The sequence below is a fragment of the Eubalaena glacialis genome, chromosome 19, assembly GCF_028564815.1.
Source record: "Eubalaena glacialis isolate mEubGla1 chromosome 19, mEubGla1.1.hap2.+ XY, whole genome shotgun sequence".
NCBI classification, from domain to species: domain Eukaryota; kingdom Metazoa; phylum Chordata; class Mammalia; order Artiodactyla; family Balaenidae; genus Eubalaena; species Eubalaena glacialis.
This window is the reverse complement of record NC_083734.1, coordinates 25644378-25665766: the sequence shown is the minus strand read 5'-3', so window position 1 is coordinate 25665766 and position 21389 is coordinate 25644378. Positions and strand designations below refer to the sequence as shown.

General features: G+C 35.0%; 1 protein-coding gene across 1 annotated transcript in view; it reads left to right on the top strand.

Annotated features, from left to right (window-relative positions):
- The window catches only part of CLTC (clathrin heavy chain), a 60475-nt gene that overhangs the window by 33024 nt on the left and 6062 nt on the right, over positions 1-21389 (top strand). The window contains exons 10-30 of the mRNA XM_061176537.1: positions 417-539; positions 1376-1513; positions 1755-1919; positions 2066-2246; positions 3680-3843; positions 8056-8181; positions 8817-8959; positions 10440-10674; positions 13220-13342; positions 14383-14528; positions 14756-14939; positions 15136-15328; positions 15778-15935; positions 16131-16295; positions 16423-16530; positions 16613-16780; positions 16918-17067; positions 17157-17288; positions 17405-17515; positions 18445-18615; positions 19004-19225. Coding sequence (XP_061032520.1) covers positions 417-539; positions 1376-1513; positions 1755-1919; positions 2066-2246; positions 3680-3843; positions 8056-8181; positions 8817-8959; positions 10440-10674; positions 13220-13342; positions 14383-14528; positions 14756-14939; positions 15136-15328; positions 15778-15935; positions 16131-16295; positions 16423-16530; positions 16613-16780; positions 16918-17067; positions 17157-17288; positions 17405-17515; positions 18445-18615; positions 19004-19225 — 3306 coding nt within the window. The remainder of the gene's footprint in view (positions 1-416; positions 540-1375; positions 1514-1754; positions 1920-2065; positions 2247-3679; positions 3844-8055; positions 8182-8816; positions 8960-10439; positions 10675-13219; positions 13343-14382; positions 14529-14755; positions 14940-15135; positions 15329-15777; positions 15936-16130; positions 16296-16422; positions 16531-16612; positions 16781-16917; positions 17068-17156; positions 17289-17404; positions 17516-18444; positions 18616-19003; positions 19226-21389) is intronic.

Below are 21389 nucleotides of genomic sequence, written 5' to 3'. Positions count from 1 at the left end.
CAGTGACTTTAATAGTGAATTTCCTTAACTTTTTATAATTACTTGGAAAAGTATAAAAATGCTGTTATGGCTCTCGCATATAGAATTACACTTCAAAAATGGAGACAGTTACTCTTGCATGGCTTATAGAATTTAAGCTGCTAGGGCATGTTTAACCTGTTAGAACAGATTATTTTGGTGGTCAATGAGACTGAATAAGCCAATTATAAAAATTTGTAGCTATTTGTTCAAATATGTTATCACCAAAGTGTCTATTTGTCTTATATAAACCAAGATCAAATTGAGCATCTAAGTTAAAACTGAATTTGTATTTTCACCATTAGGTCTGTAGTAGCAAGATTCTATTGCAGAAAAAACCTTTAAATGATATAAAAATGGAACTTTGCAGCAGGGCTTAAGTTTTTGTCTCTTTGTAGGTTGGATATACTCCAGACTGGATCTTTCTGCTGAGAAATGTTATGCGAATCAGTCCAGATCAGGGGCAGCAGTTTGCTCAAATGTTAGTTCAGGATGAAGAACCTCTTGCTGATATCACACAGGTAAAGGAGTTAAAATGTATTTTGTAGAAGTTGATTTAAATAGAGAATGGGGGGGATCTGAGTTTAAACAACTTTGGAGAAGAAAGGGTTAACTTTTTTATTTGTAGAAATTAGAGCTGTGTTGATCTACATGGATAAACCTTAAGTACGTTACCAAAAAAAGCAAGTTGCAGAAGAGTGGACAGTCAGATACCATCTATATACAGTTCTAAAGCATGCAGAACAAATACCATCTCATTTAGAGTGGTATATGTGTTAAAAATATGAAAAATATATGGGAATAATAAAACACAAAGGATAGCTGCTGCCACTAGGTGAAGGGAGAGGGAAGAGATGCATATATGAAGTGGGAGTCACAGACTCTTTCATTTTTATGCTTTTGTATATTTTAAATAGTTCATCAGGGAATTCCCTGGCGGTCCAGTGGTTAGGAGTCCGTGCTTCCACCACACGGGGTACGGGTTCGATCCCTGGTCGGGGAACTAAGGTCCTGCATGCCGTGTGGCGTGGCATGCATGCATGCATGCATGCATAAATCAATCATCAAAATTTTAAATCTATCAATTTATATTCTGCTATTATATAGTATCTTGAAATATTTTGTGGTTGTTTTTACTAGAACTAAAAGTAACTCTAGAAGACAAAAACTTACTCTTAAATTACGAGGTTATGCTGTCCAAATAATATTCTTTAAATCTGGGATTTGATCTGGCAGTGTTTTATATGTGAAGAGAGAGATAATGTTTCATTTCCTTTCATTTACATATATTGTCAACAGTATCATAAAGCAGTTTTTAAGTATCTTAAAACAATTTCCTTTGAATCTTTTTTTGCAGATTGTCGATGTGTTTATGGAATACAATCTAATTCAGCAGTGTACTGCATTCTTGCTTGATGCACTGAAGAATAATCGCCCATCTGAAGGTCCTTTACAGACAAGGTTGCTTGAGATGAACCTTATGCATGCACCTCAAGTACGTGTTTTCATGCTTTTTAGGCATGTTTCCAACACTGTTTTTGTAATTATTCAGAGCTTCTTAGATTATTTGAAGCTACTGAGATGCCTATTCCTTGTTTTAGAAAATTTAGCTAACATTCTTTTGTACTTTCTCTCCTTTAGCAATTCACTGTTGAATCTTAATATGTAATCTGCATATGGAGTTACTGATATAAATGGAGTAGTAAAATAAACTCATCCTTTTTATGGTTTTATAGGTCGCAGATGCTATTCTAGGGAATCAGATGTTCACGCATTATGACCGGGCTCATATCGCTCAGCTGTGTGAGAAGGCTGGCCTCCTGCAGCGTGCATTAGAACACTTCACTGACTTATATGATATAAAGCGTGCGGTTGTTCATACCCATCTTCTTAACCCTGAGGTATTTTAGGCTCTTACCTAACTATTAGTTATGATTAATTGGTATACCGAAAATGTGTTTGTGTTACTGAATGATAGTAATTTCATACCACCATTAGGTTTAACATTGTTTCATTTATTTATTTACTTATTTATTTTGTCCTCTAGTGGTTAGTGAATTACTTTGGGTCCTTATCAGTAGAAGACTCCCTGGAATGCCTCAGAGCCATGCTATCTGCCAATATTCGTCAGAATCTACAGATCTGTGTGCAGGTGGCTTCTAAGTATCACGAACAACTGTCCACTCAGTCTCTGATTGAACTTTTTGAATCTTTCAAGAGTTTTGAAGGTAATTAGGAGTTTGAGTTGTTTTAAATTATTTAAGGTAGCCAAGAGGGGTATTGTTATATGGACAATGTCATAGGCTATATGGACTTGTCATAGGCTGTTGGAAATTCTTTCTACAAGCTTACTTTGATGGGATATTTTAAGTCTTATTATTCAGTAACTGTTGTCAGGCATATTCTATACCAGGTTCCAGGGACATGCAGTGAAGAAGACTGTCTGCATGGATATTTTATAGGTGAATTAAAGGCAAAATTTTAAGATACAAATATATGTAGTAGCTTTGTCATAATTGTATAAGATGAAAATACTAATGATCAGGTATGTAATGATTGTGTTTATATTGTCTGACTCTTAATAATGGCAAATGATTCTAGCCAAGGAAATTTTGTGACTTGTCCCTGTAGCAGGTTTTCTCAACCTCAGCGATACAGACATATTGGGCTGGATAATTTGTTGGGTTGGGGGGTACATTTTTGTATGCATGCAGGATATTTAGCAGCATCGCTGGCTTCAGTCCACGAGATGCCAGGAGCATCAGCTCCACCAATTGTGACCACTAAAATGTCTCCAGACCTTGCTAAATGTTTCCTGGGAAGAAAACCGTCTTGCCCCCTGTTGAGAACCACTGTTGTGCTGAGTATTAATGTAATCACTGTTGGTGGCTTTTAGGTTCATTAGCTAAATATCTGGTCTCTACTTACCTTTTCCTCCCTCTTCTTGTAGAACTGCTCTAGACAGAAGGAATAAGCGATTCCTACTAGTTTTCTTAATTTTTTCAGTTTCTATGTTAACTGTGCACTACATTTATACTGTTCATTCAGTACAGTAGCCACTAGCCACATGTAGCTATGTAAATTTAAAGTAAAATTGAATACAATTAAAAATTTAGTTCTTCAGTCACACTAGCTACATTTCAGGTGCTCAATAGCCACGTGTGGTAAGTGGCTACTGTATTAGATAGTGTAGATGTAGAATATTTGCATCATTGCAGAAAATTCTGTTGAACGGCACTGCATTAAATTCTTTTTAAGCTACTTTTGTGTGTTTCCTATTAACTGCATATAGAAAAACACCTGCTATAGTGGACTTCATTTAAAATTTCTCATGTGGAATATAGTATGATAATTAGCTTTGATATTAAGTAGCTGTCTCCTATTTCTCAACTACTAGAAAACATTGAATTTTCTGTTCTGTAGGGATTAAAGTACAAATCCATTTATTGAACTGATTAGTGGACTATTTAATATTCTTATTGAGCTTTTTGAGCAACCAGTTTTTATTTGGGACTATTCAGTATAACTGTGGTTTTCTTTTTGTTTGTTTTTTAAATTGAGGTATAATTGACATAATGTTTTTTAATTGCATAAGTATTTTTCAGGTCTGTCGTTCTCAAAGGTACACCTGTGCTTAATTTCAATTATTTGTTTCTTTAAGGTCTTTTTTATTTTCTGGGATCCATTGTTAACTTTAGTCAGGACCCAGATGTGCACTTTAAATATATTCAGGCAGCTTGCAAGACGGGGCAGATCAAAGAAGTAGAAAGAATCTGCAGAGAAAGCAACTGCTATGATCCTGAGCGAGTCAAGAATTTTCTCAAGGTAAGAGTAATGCATTTTCTGGTTGGGTTGAAGATCAGCAGTTCTGCAAGGGTTTGCTCACAGTTTTAAAATATTTTTTTCCCCTAAAAGTGAAATTCTTAGCATTCTCAAATTGTATGTTGAATTATTTCTTCCAAATTTAATATTCTGTGGTTTCCTTTGAAATAAGGAAGGAAATTGGTAAGTAATACTTAAGAATGACCATCTGTTTAAATGAAGAGAAAAATAACACTATCTAAGGAATTTCCTTTCTTTCACTTTAATTTTAGAAGAAAATTTTTGAAAAGTGATTGTAGATGCTCAGTGTTTAGAATATCATTTAGGCTCTTTTTGAATATTAAGATCAGCTTGCCCTCAGTGTTATTTTAAGGGGCCTGTATTATATGCAAAGGGTTCTGTTGTGTAAAGGACATAGGTTAATCTCTGTCATCGATTAGCCTAACTGTAGAAACTAAATATTAATCATGTGTAATTCATAAATTGAAGGTACAGTCGAACAAAAAAACCCTCAGCTTTGTGACACGAATTTGGTTATGGAGAAGTAAGAACTGCCTGCGTTGGAATGAAGAGTAATGGTTTAAAGATTCTTAGACCTTTACAGCATACCTGAGGGCAGTTAATTTTTGTTTAATGGTTAACTTAACTTTAGCTTTATTCTCATACCTACTAATTACTTTGTGAGGAAGATAAAACTTTAAAATTGGCAGTCATTTATAAAAATAAGGAAAACTTCAGAACATTCAGATCCCCCCAAAATACATATTTACATACTTTACATTTATATTAAAAATATATTAAATGATTCCAGAGATTGTATATAAAGTTCTTAAGTATTTTTTTCTTTTGGAAGAATTTTAGATTGAAACTAAAACCAAAATGTTCATTGTGCAATTTAGTAGGAAAAAACAGGCTTTTCTTACTCCTACACTGATCATTTTTAGATAATCTATAGTTGTTTTAGCTGATTCTTCTTCTGAAGAACTTAATACCTAGATTAAATAGCTAAACCCTTAGGTGTTTTAGTGTAATGATGTAGTTAAAGTGCTGAAGTTGCCCTATGTTTTAGATTAAAAGATAAACATTCCCCAAAAGTATAGCTTTATAATGTCTTGGCCATCATGAATATTCTGAGGAGCCTGGCTAGTATATGTTTGAACCCATGACTTCCTGGTGTCAGAAAAAAACATCCAAATGAGAAAGATTTGATACTCTATGCTTGACTAGTGTACCCATAACACCAGTCCAGTTCCTCCTTTGAGTAACAGTACTGTTTCCTTTTTTAAAAAATACTACCAGATCCACACTGATTTCTTTTTGTTTTCATTAAGCTCTCAGCTTTCATGCTTCAATTGTAATTTCTTGAGCATTGGGTTGTAATATTTGAGTTATCATATATATGTAAAGCAGGACTAAATTAACTATTTTCACCTAATTATGATGATCTTGAGCTTCATAAAAAACCCTCTGGAAACTAGGATGTGACAGTCTTACATTGCTTAGCCCATGAGATCTAATTAGATGAGGAATCCCCCTCCACACTTGTGAATTGGATGCAAGTCTAATAGAGGAGAGTGGATGTGAATTATGGGCTTTTGAAAAGTCAGACCTGGTTCAAATTCCTTTTCTTTCTATAAAGCTGTTAACCTCAGGCCAGTTAACTAAGGTGCCTCAGCCTTGGTTTCTTCAACCACAAGCTGTATTTATCAAGTACCTTGTATGCCATAGGTGTTCAAGTGATAACCGTGGTTAATAAGCTGTGTTGGTGGGCCTTGGAAATAAGGTATTGTCAGACTTTCTAGCAGGCAAGTTTTGTTTCTTTTTGGTTTTAAGTTATTCCTGACTCCTTGAAGGAATTTTAATAGCAGCCTGAGTTAGAGGAAAAAACCTAGTCTCTTATCATTAAATAATCTGAGATGGGAACTCAGTGCTAATATGCTACTATTGGATATTCAGCCTTTCACCCCAGTAATGAGAATGAACATACTAGACCATTTACTCACTTTCCTTATTGATCTGTAGTTTGTAGCGTCATGCTGTATTTCATCATCACTGTTATTAAACTTCATTTTGGAGTTACTAGCTGTATTATAACTGGTGTTGTATGTAAACTGTGATAATAAGAAAAATACTTCTCTGAATCTAATCTTGAACATTAGACAAGTGCTAATTACATGCTAACCACCAGGAATACAGAGATTGATAGAATATGAATTCTCCTTTAAAGTAGCCTGTAAGCAGGATGAAATGATGTCAGTAGCATTATTTGGCTCGTGCCCTAACTTTGTGGAACTGTAGCCTTGCATAGAAAATGTAAAACTGTTCTTTAGACCCATGCCTCTTGCTACCTTTGATCTTATTTTCCAGGTTTTGTTTCTTCACTGGCCTGCTTGCTATTCCTGGAACTCCCCAAACCCTCTCCTGCCCCAGGGCCTTTGCTTGTGCCCTTTCCCACTTTCCTCTCAGACCTTCATGACCTGCTCCCTTACCTTCTTTCAGATTTCCAATCAAATGTCATGAGAAAGGATGTCTCAGATTACCCTATCTAAAATAAAATCTATTCCTGTTCCATCCTCACTTCCCCCTTATCTTGTTCTCTTTTTCTTTATAACACTAAGCATTGTCTCTTCCCACTTGAATGTAAGTCTCTTTGGGGAATGCTTACTTTGTTCCCTGCTATATCTCCAAACTTTATGTTTAAGAAAACCTGAATATGTTTATATAATTGCAATTTTGATCCTGAAATCTCTAATCATAATACCTAAAGTGTAACCTTTAAATAAAAATTTAAAATATTAATAGCATTATTTTCATATATGAAATCATATGCAAATTTAGGTAATCAAGAAAGTATCCCAGTTTTTGTCTGCTTTTTTCAAATTTAAATTTTCTTTGTGAATACAAATAGTTGTCTTTTGCAGCAGAAATCTTAAACACCCACGCGTGAGACTAGAATACCTAAGTAATCTTAGATTACTTGCCAAGTATGTTTTCTCCCTAAGTGGTAAAATGCAGAAGGTAATATTTTATATGTATATTAAACAAGATAAAGAAGATTAGTGTGTTGATGTTCATTTAGTAGGAAAAACTTGGCCTGCTAAAATCTTTTGCATAGGTAGATCAAACATTCCCTTTAGAAATGATTATAGCAGCTGTTAGTTTCCATGGTGCTAAATAATACTTGCTTTAGACTTTCCTTGATGTGAAAAATCTGCAGCTGGACTTCCACTTCAGATTTACAGCCATTTTGTTTTTTTTTTAATTCAGGATTTCTTACGACTCCAGATTTAGTTTAGTGTTCTCTGAACACTTCATAGACTAATTATAATTGTTTATAATTGGGTGACTTATAAGTGCTAGACTTAGGATTTATTCTAACCTTGCAAATAACGTTTTTTGTGGCTGTCATTGAGGAAAGTCCTGTCCTGCTTAGTTCTTCTTCTTCAGTAGACAATCCATAGAGGAATCATTTACTGAGGAATATTTCACTGTGTATAAATAAATTCCTGATGGAAACTGTTGTTTTTTGTGCTGTACCTAATGTCTGTGGAATGTAACAGGACATGTATCAGGTAAATGCCCAGTACAGGTGTTACCTACCTGTCTATAACATCTATGTCAATCTGTAAGTAGGATTATAGCTTGGTATTTGTAATGGTAAAAGCTGTTGGCAATTTAAAGATGCTTTAAATGCTTTTTATCTTTTAAACCTTTTTTTTTTTTAATAGCAACATGTGGTATATTTAAATTCATGGCCATCACTATCATGCTACTCCTTGTAGGCTTTATTATAACAGTGTTAGAAGATGGCCATATAGATTGGAATGGGGAGGGGTAAAAAACAAGTCATCAGTTTGAAACAAATGTGAGCCAATATGCCTAATTTTGACAGTGTGACTATAGCTCTTAAATCAACTACAAATTCAGTTATTACTATTAATGAAAGTCCCAGTGTGATGATTTTATATCCTGAGTGCCACTGATGGCTCACAAATCTTGTTACTTTTTTTGGTAAAGGACTATATGTGGGAAGGACCTGGTATTTTGCTGTGACTCTAGGTATTACTTCATAAAAATTTATGGAAACTGGGTTGGGCACTTGTAAGAATAGCCAAGTTTATGTGAGCCTCTCCCACAAGTATAGAACAGATTCTCATATTTTACATTGATAACCTCAAAGAAGAAGAAAATTAAGGTTTCTTTTTTTTTTTCCAGGAAGCGAAGCTAACAGATCAGTTACCACTTATCATTGTGTGTGATCGATTTGACTTTGTCCATGATTTGGTGCTCTATTTATATAGAAATAATCTTCAAAAGTATATAGAGATATATGTACAGAAGGTAAGTAATACTTAGATAACTTTAAAATATAATCTTGTAGATTTTACTTCTCACACTGGAAATCTTCATCCTTTTGAAACTCTGTGTCCAGTAAGAGCGGTCTGCTACAATGGCTTTCAACTTTTTTTTTTCCGGCAGAATCCTTTCTTTGATTAAAATTTTACGTGCATTCCAAGTAGGTAAAACAAAACAGAGCTGGTGTAGTTGAAAAAATTGAGTGGCCTACACCCTACTTATTTGATAGCCTCTGAGATATCCATGTGGAGGCCATAGGCTGCAAAGCATAGTATTAAAACCATCTTAAATAAAGATATTAGAAACTTTACCTTCTAACTCCAGAAATAGAAAGGCAGTTTTGCTATGATGGAGGCCTTTTTACCAGATAATGTTTTCACAGTCATTCTGTGACTTTAGCTCCTTTGGACTTATTTGTCCTTTGGAGCAATGCTGAAGTAATTAATTAACCAAGGCAGACTTCCTGCTAAATTTCTTTGTCTAGTTGTAAATTTAGACTCAGTTTATTACTGAATTTTAAAACTGAGCTTAAAGAGGGAAATGAGTTTTATTTTTTAAAAACTCCTTTTGGTTTTGCTTATTAGTAACGTAATGACATTCTTCTTTTTTTTAAACCATAGGTGAATCCAAGTCGACTTCCTGTGGTTATTGGAGGATTACTTGATGTTGATTGCTCTGAAGATGTCATTAAAAACTTGATTCTTGTTGTAAGAGGTCAATTCTCTACTGATGAGCTTGTCGCTGAGGTTGAAAAAAGAAACAGGTGTAGTACTGTTTTAATCTTCATAACTAAAGATAAATTATTAGTCTCTTCTAGCTTGGTAATGAATAGAAGTATAACCTGTCAGTTGCCTAAAAGCTACTCAGTAACTCATGGACCTTAATTCCCTGGAGATACCTAATTTAGAAGTGATAAGCTAGCTGTAACTTGCTCTATTTCTGAAAAAAAATCTGTTTTCTGAACTATTACAGATGTCATATAGAATATCTGTTAATCTAGTTGATCACCTTCTTTGCATGTTTATACACAGAGTCAAACCACGTAGCTATATGTTTTTAATGTAAACTATGTAAAAAGCCTCCTTTTGGTTAGGTATGATACCACCATATTTAATAACTAATTCTTCTCTGATAAATTCTTCTCAAGCATGACAAAAGAGTTCCCTGTGTAACTCTGGGTTAAACTCATTTTTAAGTTGAACCTTGATATGATAATATGAATTACGAATTTCCAGTAGAGGAGAACATAGTGTGAGTGCTTCTCATACTTATACCATGAAGTCTTTTTTTAGCCTGGACATTTTGTGTTCAGAAAGTGCTGACGTAGTAAATGAGGTTAGTGAGTTGGTATAATAGTAGGAGGTTGGTATAATAGTAGGAGGTTACTCTAGCTATGAAAAGATTATCAAGAATGGGGTTTAATTTTAACCTGAGGTGGTACAGGTGTTCTGTTAATGGTATTCGTAGAATTTATATCTGAATGTTTCAAACATTCAGAAAATGTTTGAGAAATTCTGCAGTTAAGGACAATGGAGATGTAGAATATAATACTGATTTTTATAAAGCTTGAGACTAAAGTGATTATAGGTTGTAACAATTTTGTTATTTAAACCATGGTAAAAGAGTGTTGGTCATCTGGACCATTGAAATATAAGCTATAACTTAGCAAAACCATGGCCCTTGGTGGAGTGATTGTATGACTGCTAGAGGTATTAAAGCTAGAGCTTCTAAAGCTACCAGATTTTGTTCCCAGTATATATTTAGGGTACTGTTTCTTTTGGCTTTAGGTAATGTTGTATGTTACTTGCGTTAAAATTGAAAGGAACCTCAGATAATCAGGCCTGTTTTTTCATACCACATCTCTATCCTACTCCTAAACAAAATTTATCCGAAGTCCAGCCATTTTGTCCAGTTTTAAGAACAATCTATGAATCTATAATCTTTTTTTTTTCTATATCCTGTCTAGATAATGTAGCAGATAGATCTGGGAGAGTATGAAAGACAGTCTTATATACACCTTCTGTGTAATCTTGGGCAAATCATTTAACCATCTCCAAGTCTTAGTTTCGTAATTTGTAGTAGGCGTGTTGAGAATTCAAAATAGTGTATGGGAAAGTACATTATAGACCGTAAGGTACTTACATAGTGTGTCAAGAATGTGCTATTTATAATATAATATGTGTATATGTGGGGTTTTTCTGTGTGTTTCTTTTCTTTTTTTTTTTATTTTTATTTTTTACTAGATTGAAACTGCTTCTGCCTTGGCTGGAGGCTAGAATTCATGAGGGCTGTGAAGAGCCTGCTACTCACAATGCTTTAGCCAAAATCTACATAGACAGTAATAACAACCCAGAGCGATTTCTTCGGGAAAATCCTTATTATGACAGTCGTGTTGTTGGAAAGTATTGTGAGAAGAGAGATCCACATCTAGCCTGTGTTGCTTATGAACGTGGCCAGTGTGATCTGGAACTTATTAATGTGAGTACTGCTAGCTGAACGTGTACAGAGAAGGCTGCATTTTGTTTTGTTTTTCAAAATAAATTTATTTATTTATTTTTGGCTGCGTTGGGTCGTTGTTGCTGCCCGGGCTTTCTCTCGTTGCCGCGAGTGGTGCTGCTCTTCGTTGCGGTGCGCGGGCTCTAGGCGCACAGGCTTCAGTAGTTGTGGCACGTGGGCTCAGTAGTTGTGGCTCGCGGGCTCTAAAGCACAGGCTCGGTAGTTGTGGCGCACAGGCTTAGTTGCTTCGCAGCATGTGGGATCTTCTCGGACCAGGGATCGAACTCGTGTCCCCTACATTGGCAGGTGGACTCTTAACCACTGTGCCACCAGGGAAGCCCAAGACTGCGTTTTTTAAAAACCTGTTATATCATGTTGGATTAGTGAATTTTGAGAGTTTCAGAGTGGTTTTAGGTAATACGGAGCATCTTTGGAAGATACATACTTTTTTTAAAATACTTTGCTGATAATTATGAACTTAAACTGGCCAAAGTAGTTGATTAAGCTTATATTCACCCATTAACATTTAACCCCACTAGTTTTATCACTTATGTTCTCATACACTCATATGTACACACACACATATATGTATATATGTTTATATATGTGTGTATGTATGTATAGACACATCTAAATTTTTAATCATATGAGAATAAATTGCATACCTCATGGCCTTATACCTCTTCATTGTGTATTTATTAAGAATAAGGATATTCTCTTTCATAACCACATTGTAGATGGCAACCTCAGTCAGTCTGACACCAGTAGAATACTTTTTACAGTCTGTTTTATTCCAGTTTTGTCAATTGACCCAATAATGTCCTTTAAAAGAAATTTTTTCCCTCCAGTCTAGGAGTACATATTGCATGTAGTTGTCATATCAATCTTGTCTCTTTTAATCCGAAACAATTCTTCACACTTTCTTTGTCTTTTATTGACAGACATAATTGTAAAAATAGTCTTTTTCTCTATTTGTAACTTTTTATTGAGGTAAAATTCACATTACATTAACCATTTGAAAGTGAACAATTCAGTGGCAGTTAGTACATTTACAGTGTTGTGTAATCACTACACCTCTCTCTAGTTCCAAGTTTTCATCACCACATGAGGAAATCCAGTACTCAGTAAGCAGTTGCTCCACATTCCCTGCCTCCTTCTAGCCCCTGACAACCTCCAAACTGCCTTCCGTCTCCATGGATTCACCTATTCTGTATATTTCTTATAAATGAAGTCTTTTTAAAAAAAATAGAATGTTCTTCGCTTTGAGTTTCTCTTATCGTTCCTCCTGATTAGATTTAGATTGTACGTTTCCATCCAAAATTTATTACTTAAGTGATGTTTTGTTTTTCTCATGCTATAACATGCAGAAGCACCTAATTAATGTCCTTTTGTCCTTCATTTTGGGGGTCACTTTTTATCAAGTTGTCAGTTTCTCCTGTTGTATAAATATATTTCCCCTTGCAGATATATTTCCCCTTGCAGATATATTTCCCCTTGCAGATATTAAGTAGTTTGTGAAGAGACATTTAAGACAATGCGAGTATCCTACTGTGTGTGTGTGTGTGTGTGTGTGTGTGCGCGTGGGCGCGTATGTATGGCTCCCCTGCCCCCCAGTTTTGAATCTATTGATTCTTATTCAACCATTCTTAATGTGTTGGTTGCAAAATAACAATTTTCCAACTTTATCCCTTTCTCCACATTTATCAGTCAGCATGCATATATTCGTGCACTCATGAGTTCTGTGGGTTATAATCCATTGTTTTGATTTTCAAATTACTCCAGTTTTGACTGATAATAAACCCTATCAACCTGCCTCTCATGGCTTTGTGTCGTGTTCTCATTGCTCTTGGAGCACTTCTTTGTTTCTTGGCCCGACAAGTTATACCATGCTCATTTTATACCCTCCCCAGCCCTGGATCATTCATTTTTCTGGGGAACTTTGATCCCTTTTAGTGGGGAGTACCATTAGAAACCCAGATCTAGGCTCTAGGTACATTTCCTTCTAGGGTCTTTCAGTGGTCAGAGCTAGGAAATAATGCATCTGTGTACATACACATTCATATATGAATATATGTATGCATATACACATGGGAAAATAAACACACAAGAATAGCTAGTAAAACACTGAAAAGAAAGCTATGAAGGTGCACTAGCCCTACCAGTTATTAAAGCACATTACAGAGCCTCTATAATTAAAACTTGGCATCCTGGTGCATGAATAGATAGTCCAGTAGAGTAGAATATGAAGTCCAAATATAGATCCCACATCAGGGTGCTTTTTAAAAGCCTCCAAAAATTAATAAGTATGTTTTTTCTGATGATTGAATTTTAATAAGAAAAATATGGTTGTGACCTATTAAAGATACATGTAAAAGTAATGGATTTTTTTTTTTTTGCTATAAAAAAATAAACAGGGTATAATGATAGGAAATAACCTTTTTAAAGTCAGAAAAGAAAAAAAAGTGAAGTAAATCTATAAAAAGGTTTTATCTTTTACCATGAAATTAATCTTTAATATCTCATTTAGGTTTGCAATGAGAATTCCCTCTTCAAAAGTCTTTCCCGCTATCTGGTACGGCGAAAGGATCCAGAACTGTGGGGTAGTGTGCTGCTGGAAAGCAATCCTTACAGGAGACCCCTCATTGATCAGGTAAAATTGGCAAATGTGTTTAAGGCTCATCTTTTTAACTATGAGTAAAACCTTTTGCCTCATCATATACCAAATATAGTCAAATGGATCATATTTAACTATGAGAGATGACAGTAAAAAGTAGAAGAAAATAAAAATTGTACTAAAATGTATATATATCATAAATGTTAACAAAAGTGAAATATATCTTCTCCAAGAAAATATATCCCGAAAGAGAGAATTTAATTATATAATACTCCCTCAATTCATCATAGTTAAAAGGATAACAGTAAATTAAACATTTAATAAAATGAGTAAGAATTGCTATTTATTAATACCTGAGAAGTGACTCAGTTGATTAGAAACATTCAAGACAATGGTAAATCAGGAAAGGATAAGAACTGGTGAGAAAATACAAATGACCTAGTGGGTAAATGTTAAATAAATCTCAATAGGGTAAGCATAGACCTGCAAAGGAGATGCGGGTTTATATCTATATAAAAATTGAAAACATTTTTTAAAACCTTAAAAATTGAGGGTTGTTAATAATGGTTCTTAAATTGTTGGTAGAAGTATAAATATAGAAGAGAATAAATTGAAGAATATTAATTTTTCATTCTTAGGAAGCATTTCTAAGGAAAATTTCCAAGTTAATACAAAGCTTCCTAGAAAAAATGTTCATTGGTGCATCTGGGAACTGTGCAAATAGCCAAAAATAGAGGAATTACTGAGTATATAATGCCACATCTGTATGGTTGAATTGTATGTAACCATTAAAGTGATAATGAGGAGTGGTTATTATGGATAATATTTTAATCAGGGAAAAGATAGAAATTTTGTAATTAGGGTGATTTTTTTTTTCAAGAGAACGAAAGTATACATGTTACAGGTATATGTGGATTTATGTAAAAAGACCTTTGGATGGTAAATTTAAAGGTATTTTATCTCGTTCCTTCTTCTCTGCCTATTTCATTTTCTACTGGGGCCAGCTTATTCTTATTAGATAATATCATCAAAACCACCTTGACTCTCAGTACTTATTCCCTGTATATCCTCTGCAGGTTGTACAGACAGCCTTGTCTGAGACTCAGGACCCTGAAGAAGTGTCAGTAACTGTCAAGGCTTTTATGACTGCAGACCTTCCTAATGAACTCATTGAACTGCTGGAGAAAATTGTCCTTGATAACTCTGTATTCAGTGAACACAGGTATCCTGTGAAGAGGGGTCTATTGGCTCTTTAGAGTTAGTCTTTATAGCCTGCCAGTTTGGAGAAGGAACAGAGACAAAGATTAGAGAATGTTGTCTAAATTCTCACTTTTCTAATACCCTCTCGTCACCCTACCTCCTGAGGCGAAATACTCTTTAGCTGCAGTGTTTATTCTTTATGACTAATGAGCTTTTCCAACATTGCATTCAAATCTTTCTTTCTTAAAGGAATCTGCAAAACCTCCTCATCCTCACTGCAATCAAGGCTGACCGTACCCGTGTTATGGAATATATTAACCGCCTGGATAATTATGATGCCCCAGATATTGCCAATATCGCCATCAGCAATGAGCTGTTTGAAGAAGCATTTGCCATTTTTCGGAAATTTGACGTCAATACTTCAGCAGTGCAGGTAAACTACAGATTACCTGAGTTGATTTACTAAATGTAATACCTTCTCTTGATTCAATGTATGTATTGTCCTGTGAGAATGGGCATAATTTATTGCTGTGGCAATAGAAGAGCAATAAAATCCTAACCGTTTAAGTATAATTGCTGTGTGGTAAGATTCATTGTACTGTAACTCTGATTAAAAATTGGTTGCCTAGGTCTTGATCGAACATATTGGAAACTTAGATCGGGCATATGAGTTTGCTGAACGCTGCAATGAACCTGCAGTCTGGAGTCAGCTCGCAAAAGCCCAGCTGCAGAAAGGAATGGTGAAAGAAGCCATTGATTCTTACATCAAAGCAGATGATCCTTCATCCTACATGGAAGTTGTTCAGGCTGCCAATACTAGTGGTATGACTTCTCACTTTTATGTGTTTGCCACCTCAGAAAATGTACCTAAGCTAAGCATTAAGTTATATGTCTGTTCTGTATTAAGTAGGAGTTAGAGACTGCATGGCTGTTTGCCCTCCATCTGAGTTCAGATAAAGAGAGTCTGTGTTTTGTGAATTTAAAAGCTCCATGGGGAAGTTTAATTTTCTGTTTTGAAGTCTCAAAATTCTCATCTATCTCTAATCCGATAACTTTAAGGAGAAAGGGGATTCAGCTATTCATTTGGTCAGTAATAATACAGAGGCATAATAGAAGTTTCACTATTTTGATGCCTTTCACTGTTTGTATTTGTTATTCTCTATACTGTCTCTTTGAAAGGGAAATTAATAGCAATTCTCATTTGCTTCAGTGAAAAGATAAATGTTGGTATGTTAGTGTTTGGATTTACTTATTTGTTTTTCTATACCTAGGAAACTGGGAAGAACTGGTGAAGTACTTGCAGATGGCTCGTAAGAAGGCTCGTGAATCCTATGTGGAGACAGAATTGATATTTGCACTGGCTAAAACAAACCGCCTTGCAGAGTTAGAAGAGTTCATCAATGGGCCAAATAACGCTCATATCCAGCAAGTGGGTTTCCTGTTCCGATTTTTTTTTTTAGGAGTGTAAAAATAGTTGAGCAGCTTCATTAGCTTAGTAGGATCAACAAGTGGCAACTGAAAGTTTCTAAGGAAAAATATTGTTTCTTAGTATTAAATTGAGTTGTAACTTTGGAAAGAAGATTGAGTTTAGGCTTACAGAAAATGGTTTTTGTTTTTTTTTCAGGTTGGTGACCGCTGTTATGATGAAAAAATGTATGATGCTGCTAAGCTGTTGTACAATAATGTTTCCAATTTTGGACGCTTGGCATCTACTCTGGTTCACCTGGGTGAATATCAGGCAGCTGTTGATGGAGCTAGGAAAGCTAACAGTACTCGAACATGGAAAGAGGTAATCTAAACAACAGTTTGAGTGAAGAATTAAGATGCTATTTAGGAATATTCTTTAAACTGATTAATTGAATTAACCAGCCATGTTTACACTTGAGTTCACATAATTGCAATTTTTTAAATTGTAGGTCTGCTTTGCCTGTGTAGATGGGAAAGAGTTCCGTCTCGCTCAAATGTGTGGGCTTCATATTGTAGTACATGCAGATGAATTGGAGGAACTTATCAACTACTATCAGGTAGTGAACTGAGTCTTTTGTATTAGCTGAGATCTTTTGCCACAGATATTCTTGTCTTTAATTGCATTTTTCTCTTATTTAGGATCGTGGATATTTTGAAGAGCTGATAACCATGTTGGAAGCAGCACTGGGACTTGAGCGAGCTCATATGGGGATGTTCACCGAGTTAGCTATTCTGTATTCTAAGTTTAAGCCACAGAAAATGAGGGAGCACCTGGAGCTGTTCTGGTCCAGAGTGAACATTCCTAAGGTAACCAGCCTTTAATTGTAAGGCAGCGCTATAGCTAAAGCTAATACTTGAATTTTAATTAAAAAAAAGGTTTTTTTGCTATTAATTAGAATTAGAGACCCATATCTATCTAAAGCAATTAAATCTTTCTTACGCAGGTGCTAAGAGCTGCAGAACAAGCTCACCTTTGGGCAGAATTGGTGTTTTTGTATGACAAGTACGAAGAATATGATAATGCCATAATTACCATGATGAATCATCCGACTGATGCGTGGAAAGAAGGGCAGTTCAAAGATATCATTACCAAGGTGTGTACCTTCTTCAGAAGAGAAAGTCTTCAGAAAGAGAAAGCTCATTAGGAAGTAACTACCTCATGTATGGATTTTTGCTGTTTTAGGTTGCCAATGTGGAACTGTACTACAGAGCAATACAGTTCTACTTAGAATTCAAGCCACTGTTGTTAAATGATTTGCTGATGGTGCTGTCTCCACGGTTGGATCATACTCGTGCAGTCAATTATTTCAGCAAGGTAATAATTTTTAAAACCTCAAAACTTCATAGCAGGGAGCTAAGACATTCTTGGATAACTTTTGTCCATGGAACTTTAGCAATGTACTACATTTGTAACAAACTCTTATTTTAAAGGTTAAACAGCTACCACTGGTGAAACCATATTTGCGTTCAGTCCAGAACCACAACAACAAATCTGTGAATGAATCACTGAACAACCTCTTTATTACAGAAGAAGATTATCAGGTAAAACTTTTTGGTTCTTTCATGTATTCTCAAAACTCAGGTTATCATTGAGTTGTAAAGTTGGTATGTTCTGCGGTAAAAAAAAAAAAAAAGCCCATCATCCCTTAGGACTGTAAATAGTAGGTGCTTGAGTGCCACGGATCTAAATTTAGTGAAGTTTTCAGGATTGGTAAATCTGATGTCTCCTAATTAAATGCCAAGTTTGCAGAATTCTGCTTAGATCTTGTCCAAGTTAATGCTTTAGAAAAATACCTAAACATCTAGACTGTAGATTGAGTTGAAAAAGTTTTTGAGCTCTTAAACTAGTCCATAAAACTTACACAGTATTAACTCTTCTTGCCCAAGAGCATATTAGTACTGTCTTTTAGTAAACTTTCCCTTGTGAAGGATTTTGCAAAAACAAAATTAAAGTTAAGGTTAAGCTAGTTGCCTTTGTCTTTCTCTTACTGTCAACATGGTTTTCTTTCAGTCTCAGATCCCATGCTGATCTCTATGACTGAATATCATGTTGAGTTGTATCAGGAGTTTACCTAGAGCATAAAATCTTACCCTCCAAATTACAAATCCTTCCAATTTCATAACCATTCAAGTTAGTCCTTGATACTGAAAACTTTGGAGAAAAAAGTTGTACCTTTAGAAATTTTATAGTGCCTTGAAGGACTTTATTGTTAAACAGTTAGATTGAGGAATGTTGATACTTGTTCATATTACAACTTTGTGGTTTGATTCTTGAATCTAGGCTGTCATATTACAATAACGGCTCATTGATCAAGTCATATTATACATATATATCATGTAAGATATTGATCATATTACATACAGTCAGTCATATACAATAATGGCTCATTGATAAGAATGATGGGACATAAAATTTAAACTAAAATGAAATACTGGTTTGGCATTTGAATGGCTTTGTTTTATTTTTTAAGGCTCTGCGAACATCGATAGATGCTTATGACAACTTTGACAATATCTCGCTTGCTCAGCGTTTGGAAAAACATGAACTCATTGAATTCAGAAGAATTGCTGCTTATCTCTTCAAAGGCAACAATCGCTGGAAACAGAGTGTGGAGCTGTGCAAGAAAGATAGCCTGTACAAGGTGAATAAAGTTGGTGGGGGTGGGGCTCTTAAGGCAAATACTAGATGATCTGTGTTAACCCTGGAATGGTATATTATAAGTGGTTATGGCCTATAAAAGTATTAGTTTTTGCAAGTATGAGAACTGCCTTTAAGCTCCTGCTTGAGGAGATGATAATTAAGTCGACTTCTTGATTCTGGAGCCTGTCTTCTGTTTATGTCAAACGTCTCTCTGTTTTTAAAAAAAAAAAAAAAAGAAAAAAATGCTTTACCCTGTCTTTTCCTTTTCTTTCAGGAAATCCTTAATTTAAATGATATAACTGTGAGGTTTTTTCCCCATTGTATTACTTAGTTTACCAGTTCAGTGTATTTGAATTTAATGTTTGACCTTCATCCTTTCCTTTAAATAGGATGCAATGCAGTATGCCTCTGAATCTAAAGATACTGAGTTGGCTGAAGAACTCCTACAGTGGTTTTTGCAGGAAGAAAAAAGAGAGTGCTTTGGAGCTTGTCTCTTCACTTGTTACGATCTTTTAAGGCCAGATGTTGTCCTGGAAACTGCATGGAGGCACAATATCATGGATTTTGCCATGCCCTATTTCATCCAGGTCATGAAGGAATACTTGACAAAGGTAATGGCACCTCTGAGAACTAATTATCTTGAGGATATGTAAAATTCCATGTACAGACTTTGTTTCAAATGTTTTTTTCTCTAGTAGAAGTAATTTAGTTGATCATAAAATATTCCTATCCTCCAGTAATTTTTAATATCTGACAAATGACATTGAATGGAAAGGGAACTCAAACATAACTTGTCAGAATGTTTACCCTCAGAATACCTCAATGTATTTCTGAGGGGCGAACAGTATTATGTCCATGTTGTATGGGGTTTTTTTTTTTTTTTTTTAACGTTTGATAGAAACCTTTTTGTCAAAATAATGTCTTCCTCAAATCAATTCTTGTAACTCAGACGACCATAACTTAGTAGTGTAGATTCCCTTCTATTTGGTTGGTTCTTGACTTTAATATGTATGTCTGTTTCCCCTAGGGAAGCTACACCTATATTCTTAATACCCTGTTAATCTTCTCAATATTTTGATAGCTTAAGCCCTTATTTAAAAATATTGTAGGAGGTTAACAATTAATGACACATTTCCTAAAAGTGCATTAAACAAGCTGGGGGTATAATCATTTTATAAAATTCACTTACTCATCTTAATGTCCATTTTTGATGTTAAGATGTCTTTTACTTACCCTGTCCTCAACAGTTACTAGCTTTCATGCTATAGAACATATTTAAATGGTCCTAAAGAATCCATTTTGTCAAAGCAAAACATGCTTATTAAAATCAGAGTTTCATATCTGATCTCTTCAGCATGCCTGAGTTAAAGCAGGGGAAAAAGCACTACTAACAACCCCCAGTATAACTGAATATTTCCTTGGGCCAGCATCTAATTAGATATCATTGTGTTAGTTATAATTTTTTAAGAATTAACATTTTCTGTGTATAAACTGCTTAAAGTCCAGTGTAAGAGGAAAAACATTCGCCTTGTCTTAGCCATAGATGAGAATAGCTTCTTTTCTTATGCATAATGCCAACTTGTGAGACCTGGCTCTAAGCTGCTGTTAACCAAAGTGCTGTAAATTTTACTAGTGATTAAGCTGCTTTCTTTCACACTGACTCTAGCATAAACTCTTCTGCAATAAGCTCTGAAGTTAAAAAAAAAAAAAAAATTCTAAGTTTTGCTTCCCGTGTGCCCTTTATTTTCACTTTTCTCATACCTTTTTTAGTGGTTAGATGTTTCTCCCCTAAACCTTTGTTGCTGATTCTACCTTTTTATGCTCAATATGGAATTTGATTTTTTTCTAAGCTGCACCTTCTGAATTCCTTTGCAGGTTGATGCAATAAAGGAAAAGGTGAAAGTTGATTCTTTTCCATCTTTAAGTCTGGAGGACTAAGTCTAAGGAATTTGCATGATTTTTTTTCCTTCCTTTTCTACACTGCTGCTGCTGCTTTTTCCCCCGATAAATTTTCACTAAAGCCTCTGCAAGTCCCTTGAAACATAACTATAATAGAGCTCTAGGACATTAGTAGATGTTTGCTACTAATCGGCTAATAGGCTTTAGGAAGGGCAGGAGGCTAATCAGTAGTTGGTTCACAGTCTCTCTTAAATATATTATTAAAAACTGAGCATGTTGAGTTTCCATATTAATTCCAAAGTTTCAGGAAATTTCTCTTCCCTGTCAGGGTATCTGGACCATAATAGGATTTTCTCAATACTCTAAGTAAAATTAAACAGCCTCTGGTTTTATTTTGTAAGCGTGCCTGACAGTTGTTGAATTTATATATGTATATACATGCCCTAAAAGGCTTTTTGGGGTTTTTTTGGTATTGAAGGACTGTGATCCAGTTTCTGATCTCTTGATTCTTACTAATTTTTTGCTGAAAGTAGATACGAGAGATACTAGCTGCTTCCGAAGAGACTTTCCTCATGTTTCTCCAGGTGTCCAGTTCTTATGGTGCTAGTCCATTTTCAAGAGGAATCAAAACTTTTAAAATCATCAGACTGGCTTGCTGTAATTGTTGCTAAGCAACATGGATTATTTCTGTATATAATGAAATAATATTAACTTATACTTTCTGTAATAAGGTTCATCTCTGAAGCTACAAATTTGCTCTTATTCATCCATTGGCTTGTCCGAGGTCAAATTTAGGTACCTTTTGGTCACTGCTTCCCTCATTGGCTTGTCTCCATCCCAGTATAAATGAAACAAACTTACAAACTTACGTCTGGT